Source organism: Henckelia pumila, chromosome 2 (assembly GCF_033568475.1).
Source record: "Henckelia pumila isolate YLH828 chromosome 2, ASM3356847v2, whole genome shotgun sequence".
Classification (NCBI taxonomy): Eukaryota; Viridiplantae; Streptophyta; class Magnoliopsida; order Lamiales; family Gesneriaceae; genus Henckelia; species Henckelia pumila.
In genome coordinates, this window is record NC_133121.1 from 112,707,773 (window position 1) to 112,715,650 (window position 7,878).

At 30.8% G+C, this 7,878-nt stretch overlaps 1 protein-coding gene across 7 annotated transcripts; it reads left to right on the forward strand.

The window, feature by feature from the left end:
- Window positions 1-679: 679 nt before the first annotated feature.
- LOC140882714 (uncharacterized) lies at window positions 680-7,150 on the forward strand. Of its 7 annotated transcripts, none has more exons than XM_073288878.1 (8): window positions 680-929; window positions 1,535-1,591; window positions 1,679-1,786; window positions 1,895-2,077; window positions 2,158-2,239; window positions 3,555-3,662; window positions 6,395-6,553; window positions 6,682-7,147. In XM_073288878.1, the coding sequence occupies exons 2-8, from the start codon at window positions 1,535-1,537 to the stop codon at window positions 6,897-6,899; spliced, it is 915 nt and encodes a 304-aa protein (XP_073144979.1). In that variant the 5' UTR covers window positions 680-929; the 3' UTR covers window positions 6,900-7,147. The 7 variants fall into 7 exon arrangements, with proteins under 7 accessions (XP_073144979.1, XP_073144977.1, XP_073144980.1 ...); XM_073288876.1 differs by having other exon boundaries at window positions 680-914; window positions 6,682-7,146; XM_073288879.1 differs by having other exon boundaries at window positions 680-914; window positions 1,535-1,786; window positions 6,485-6,553; window positions 6,682-7,150.
- The last annotated feature ends 728 nt before the right edge of the window (window positions 7,151-7,878 follow it).

Consider the following 7,878-nt stretch of genomic DNA (forward strand, 5'->3'; position numbering starts at 1 on the left):
AGACATAAAAACTTAACCAAGCATAGTCGGCTTCATAATTTTCTAAAAAATATAAAAGATTAAACCTATAAATTATGAAGAAAGAAAGAAGAAAAAATATTCACCGTCTTCGATCGTGCAAAACGTGCAAAGTAGAATTCTGTTCAACCTTAATTAACGTGTAAAACTTAGGAGAGAAAAAAAAATAAAATCTAGGAAAAAAGATAAGATTATCTACAAGACAATCTCGACAATTGTTTAAATAAAAAACAAATCTCCAACAATATTTATTCAAAAGAAAACCTTCTCTTCAAAATTCTTCCATAAATTAAATAACATATTTAGAATTTCTAAAATATGGTATTTTCTTCTCAAATTCTGAAATCTTCAATTCAAACAAAACAGTAACATCGTATTAACTCAGCGCGCCCGCGTCTTGCTTAAATAAGTGCTTTTTTAAAAGTCAGAAATTTTGGTTTTTTGGCTTTTGCTTATATTTTAATTTAAAAAAACACTTTTTTAATAATTATCCAAACATTAATAAAAATATTTTAAAAAGCTGAACGTATTTAAATGTTTTTTTAAGCCAATAGTTTTTTTTGTAAAACGGCTATAATGCATGACGAGGTAATAAAATTCCTAGTAGGTTACAAATTTTATTTTAAGATATGACTATATATTAATATATGACGAAGGAATAGAATCCCTAATTTGAGAAATTTGTCCTCCCTCTTGCCTCTCCTCCTTGGCGGTCTGCCCTCTCCGATCTCCATTACGATTTGCAAAATTGCAGCAGCCTTCGCCAACACCTCTTGCTCTCGATTCCGCGAAGTGTTAAGGTGTGTGCGCACAGCACTCTGCACAGTTCGCTGAACGGCTGAAGGTTGAAGCCTTGCGGCTCTCTTTCTCTCTAATTCTACCGCGCCGGACTCACGGTCTCTTCCTCAGTAGTCAGCCTCCTCCGTTTAATTATTTTTGTGTTTCTTTTATAACATTCTAGTACTCTACACTCTACAGATTCAGCATAATTTTCGGTCATTTTCTGAATTGATTTCTTATATGCAATTATGTTATCAAGTTCATAAATTTATACGGTTAAACTGATTTCTCATATGCAATTATGATGTTCTCAATTTACAGATTATTTTAAGCCGATTTTGTCATTTTTTGTGTGCAATTATGCTAGGTATCAATCTGTTTTTGTTGCTTCACTCAATTGGGTAATTGATGCTAAATTGTTTTTGTCAATTTTTTTACTTTAAAATAAATTTTCGAGTACCCATCGGTGTGGGGTACCCGACTTATTCGGTAGTTCGGTTTTAATTTTCGGGTTCGAGTAGCAAAGTTGCTTCCCGAATGTTCCATGCCCCTAGGTTTCATGTTATTTGTGGTTAGCAACGTCGTCAATCTGATGGCGTTTGTCACCCTAAATGACCCCATCCCTTTTTTGGGACTGTGCGCAGCTGTATGTTTTATTTCACTTAACTTGAGGGTGAATTGAGAATGTTCTCGTGTTGTGATATTTGTCTAATATTTGCTATATTTAACTCTGCAGATGAAGGCTGTGAATTATGAAAGACCAGGTGGTCCGGATCTTCTTCAAATAGAAGAGGTTCCAAAACCCACTGTTAATAGTAATGAAATAATGATACAAGTAGCAGCGACTGGACTAAACATTTATGACGCTTGGCTCCGACAGGGTATTTTATTATATCAGTTTGATCATGATTCATACCTTGGATGTGAGTGTTCGGGAAAAGTTCTTGCAGTTGGCTCACACGTACGCAAATTTAAAGAGGGTGATGAGGTGAGTATTAATTTATCAATGATTTAATAGTTTTTATGGGCTTTTTTCACATTTAAATAATTAGGTTTATCTATTATGACTGCAAATTTTTTTTTTTCGTTTATACAGGTTTGTGCTGTTCTTGAACTTGGGGGTGGATATGCAGAGTTTGTGGTGGTTCCCGCAGTTGATGCTCTGCGAATTCCTTCAGGAGTTTCCCTTGTTGAAGCAGCAGCGTTGCCCGAAGCATTGCGGTTAACTGATTTTGCTCTTTCAGCGGTGAAAAACGTCACTTCTGGCAAAACAATCTTGGTATTGCCAATTTTTAAAACAAATTCGATAATTTACACAATGTCGAAATTTTAAAATGTTAATTTTGAGAGCGATTGCAGATACACGGGACTGCTGGGGGAATTGACTTTATTGCTATTCAATATGTTAAGCATATCGGTTGTAAAGTATTTGCGGCTGCAGGTAAAACTGGTTATTGTTTTCATTTTATACCGTATGCTAATACTGCATTTTAGCTGTTCATGGGCTCGTGCATTTGATTGTTTCAATTCACTTAATTGGAGAAATTTGGTGTGCTCAGTTATCTATGATTAGGGAAAATAATATGGTCATCAGAGGTATCATGTTTACTCATGTATGAATCCACTGAACTATCGCGCTAATGCTAGTAATATCACAAGAATATTGTTTTTTCTTCAAGGCTCATACCAGTTAAGTATGATGACAGTGTAGTGGTTATAATTCTCTGGTCTGAATATAATGGAATTCTGGAACAGATGGAGTTTACTGTTTTACATTCGGAACATTATATTACCAGAGATTAATGATTTATATCTCTATACTTGAGTTGACTTCTCCATGCAGTTGTGTATGGATCGAAATGAGAGCTGATGTGTAATTTGTGATGTATTATATTGATTTTCTTGGAAACACTTGATAGTTCAAATGTTTTTGGCTTGACATGTAGTTAATGGCCTTGGAAATTCCTTGTAAACCTCAATTTGACAACTATAGTGACTTATTTGTGGAACTCCTTTTAAATAGAATATGAATTACTGATTGTGCATATGGTTGGTGCTAGAGTTGGTCACTGAATGGAACATGAGTACTCAAGTGCTTTTCCATCTTTGCTCATTTGGCATCTTTGCTAAATCATTTTTCCTAGTTCTCTTGGTAATTACAGCTCAGATCATCTTCAAGAAATTGGAAACAAGAAATTGATATTTCCTTCTAATCTATCTACATATGCTACATGCAAGTGATATGGAAACAAGAAATTGATCGATGCATTTGAATGTAATGACATAATGGTAATTAATTTATTGCATTTACAACAAAATTAACTACTATTAAAATTATGTTAATTTTATTTATATTTTTACTTAACTTTTTAAAATAAATAATAAGTAAAAAATGTAGCAATATTGTAGTCACGTAAATATTGAAAAAAATTGTTATACAATAAAAAATAAATATTAAAATTTAATTTCATCAATACAATTAATCGAAGATAATTATTGAAGAGGAAAACTAAAAACATAATCAGCATTTATCGAAAGAAACTTAAGATCCAAACGCAAGACCTTTAGCTACTATTGGAAATGTAATACATTAAAAAAAATGGATTATTTGAAATTTTGATTATTACTTTACTACTTATTTTATTCCTATTATAAATGTGAATAAATTTAAAGTTATTTTTATTTTATGTTATATCTAATACGTTATTAACTTGCGAGACACTTTTTGCTACTGTAACTAAATTACCTTTTTGTAGGAACGGAAGAAAAGCTGCGAATTTGCAAATTGCTAGGAGCAGAAGTCTGCATCAACTATGAAAAAGAAGACTTTTGCAAGCGTGTGAAGGCTGAAACAGGAGAAACAGGTACTTCCCAAATTATCATGCCTTTTACATTTCAGATCTGTATATTATTGGCGAACGATTATTTGGTTATGATTAATTACAAAATATTGTCATTTTTATTGAACTAGTAAACCTAAAAATCACGTGGAAACATTTTGTTTATAATGGAAATTAAAGGAAGAAATATTTTGAATATTATGTGAAGGTTATAGTTTGTACGTGTTAAGAATTTTGAAGCAATTGTTATATGTATTATTGTATAGCTGAAATACAACATCCAAAATGATAAGTGGTTACAAAATCTTCTCCATCTTTATCGGCTGTAATTTTTATGTACCTTGTCATTTGTATTTTTTTCTTGGCAAATGAAGCTATTTTTAAGCATCTTTACTTTGAAGGCTCGTAATTATACAAGGCCTGGGGATAAACATTTTGTGCTGCTTAATTTTTTTGTTTTTGTATTTTTGGATTCTGATGAAGCTTCTATATCTACATTCTATGAGGTTTTTACCAAATAACAACTACACGGTCTTCCCCAACATATTAACTTTTCTTTATTGGATTGCTTTGTTCATTTGCTTGTGTACTTTATTTTTATACCATCTGATATCTATTATTTTTTTCTCAACCATATTAACTTTACATCTTTTTTATCTAACAATAAATGAAACAAAACATTTTATTATAGTATCCGTAGATTCATTAATCCATTTCAAACACACACACACACACACACAAGGGCCATATTGACATCATTGAATGATTGAACACCTGCAACCACTGCAAACCATTTTCTTTACTTTGGATAATTTTTTTCTTTTTAGGATTGTGATATTATATATGATCAATTAAAACCACTATTTAACTGATCTTTTTCACTCTTATTAGTCTTTGTACTACAGATTGATATAAACTTTGAAAACAATCAAGATGATGGTTGTATATTGAAAGTTGCAGTACAAAATATAAAAATGACTGATAATTGGGACAAATAATGAAATGACAAATTGAGAGTCGTCTAAATTGAAAAATATAATATCAGTAAAATTATATCTTTACGATACCTTAGAATCAACAATGATTCAAACGAAATATATATCTACAAATTGTGATGCTTCCAGTCTCTGTTATTTAAATCAATTCCATAAATATATTCCAATGCATTCCCTTTGCAGGCTATCTCTAACTTCTGTGACATACATTTAGTTTATAAAACCTTATCAAAATTAAGATGTTTATCACTACGTTTGAAATGCAAATACTACATTTATACCACTTTCGCTACATCCATGCATGTTCAGCCTCGTCATTTATTCTCATTACTCATTTCATGTCATTCAACTAATTTTATCATTATTCATTTAATTTCATCCATTCCGTTTCTCTACACTTCAATCTTTTATTGCCACATATTTATACTTTTATACCCTGACTGATATTTCACTTTTACATTCATATCCCAATATAACATTAGATTTTTATAGAGAAGTATACAGCAGTCGATAGAATGACGAAGTCACTTTTATATAGGTAATATTCTTAGAATGAATTACAAATTCTTTTACTTATGAATGAGAGTTCAACTATTATTTAACCTTCATGCATACAGCTATTCAAGAAGGAACATTTTTGTATTGGGGAAATTAATTTAGCACTTGAACATTCTAGCTCATGTACAATGTTATATTCAGCATAAATATTGATATACATTCTAGGTTATGTATAATGTTATATTCAGTATAAATATTGATATACATTTTAGAAGTGATATACATTGCGTGTGAGTGAAAATTTTGTGACTAGTGGGAACTCTAATAAATTAAGATTTGTTGAGTAGGATAATGTGAAAGCTAGAACATCATCATCTTGTTGAGAAAGAGAAGTTCAAAATCCTTTTAAGGTAGGTTCACATGGATCTAAGCTAGAACATCATCATCTTGTTGAGAAAGAGAAGTTCAAAATCCTTTTAAGGTAGGTTCACATGGATCTAATAATGTTAAATCTTACAGATTGATTGGGGCCTATGGCATATGCACTTGCATTATTTTTTTATCGAAAGAACAATAGACCTAGAAATCCATAGATGCTTCATTTTTGTACATGATTATCTAGCCGTCTATTGTCATGTTAAGTAAAAAGTAATTGGGTGAAGGTACCGTCGTATTTGTTATATTTTAACCCACAATGAGTTAGGGTATTGACAAAAATTTCCAGGTTGTTTATTGACCAGTAGAAATGATGTGCAGACTATGTTTATACAGTTGTACGTGATAATATGAGGATATGAATAGCAGGTTTCCGTAGGGTGAGACTATGCTCCACCTGGTGGAGCTAAGCCCTTGGATCATGGTTCATGTCGGCCTCCCTAATCCAAGGGCTATGCACCTCCAGGTGCATCACAGTCTCACCCGTTTCCCCGTTAGACAAAAATAGAGATGTGAAGAAAAGTAGTTCATGATTTTGTAAATAAAATGGTGAATCCCAAAAACATGTACCTTTTGATATGGTGTGATAGGTTGTGATATTATTGCTTGTGTGTTTAGGTTGAGATATCGATACTTGAGCAATGTAATGCATGTTTCGATAAGTGGGAAAAAGAATTTTGGTAGATCTGTATGGATTTTATTTTACTGACTTCAGTGCTTGATTTAGTATGTATGTCGGTTGTGATCTCGTTTTTTGTCGTTGATGCCTCAGTTTTCTCATGAGACTGTTAATTCGGTTTTACATCTAACTCAATCATTCTTTTTCAGGAGTGGACATTATTCTAGATGTCAGTGGAAAAGATCATTTTCAAAAAAACATGGATTGTCTGGCTAAAGGTGGGTCTATTGTCGTTTCAGGATACAAGATTTCGAGTTGGGTGGATGTTGACCTTTCCTCCCTAATGAAGAAGGATACAAGCATCAAAGGTAGAATGATTATCCAACTTTATTATTTCTCATCCTTTTAGACGATTTTTTGTTCATTTTTTTGTTTAATAATTCATTTCTTTTCTTTTTTATGTTAATATTATTTTTATGATGTTTTATGTACATAGGGGTGGATCTGCGGACTATAGATATTTTGAACGAAAGTGATCAGCTTTGGTCTGATGTTGAAGCAAAATTTTGGCCACTAATAGAAGATGGACATATAAAACCAATAATTGGTAAAATCTTCAGTTTCACTGAAGCCGCAAAGGCACATAGAGCCCTTGAGGAGGGTTGTATTCCAGGTAAATTATTGTTAGTTCCAAAAGAAGACGATGTGGTGTGATTTTTCTATAATTATTTTTTGTGTTGCAATATCTATCTTAACGTTTTTATTTATTTCGAAATGCATCAAGTCCCGATAGTTGTCGTTAGGATGATTAATTTAACATTTGGAAATTTCTATTATTTTCATATTTCACAAACAAGGTGAGTGTGTGTGTGTGTGTGTGTGTTTTTTTTTTTTATTAACTAGGTAAATGTGTTTTTTGTTTTGTTGGGATTAATTTTTATTATTATTATTTTTTAGTAAGCAAATATGGGTGTTCTTATTCGATTATTTCAATTGTAAATTTCAAATCGATTTTGGAAAGATTAAATATTTTAATGAATGTAATATGCAAAGGTACAATATATATCTAATACATATACATACATACACTATCTTAAAAGCATGAATATGACACTCATTGTGTATTTATGTATGTACCCTTCATAATGTACATTTGGTCTTTCTTACCCTTCCATTCTATATTACATTATTTATAATAATAATAATAATTAGATAGATTCATGCATATATAAATTCGGATTATACATTAATGATTAGCATTAATGAATAATAAATGATATTGACTATGATTTAATGTTTATTGTATGAAACTAAAACTCAATTGTGTGTATACGTTTGTACCCTTCATAATGTACATTTGGTCTTTTTTACCCTTCCATTCTATATTACATTATTTATAATAATAATAATGATTAAATAGATTCATGCATATATAAATTCGGATTATACATTAATGATTAGCATTAATGATTAATAAATTATATTGACTATGGTTTAGTATTTATTGTCTATCTTTTAGAATTTTATGATTAGATTATTACTGTCAATGAATTTATTAAAACTCCATCTTCGTCTTATTAATTAATGTTTTCGTTATTTTAATTGTTTTTAATTTAAATTTAAAAATATATTTAGTAATTATTCTAATGATATGATTTTGTTTAAATTTCTTAATCACCTTCAATCGGAATAT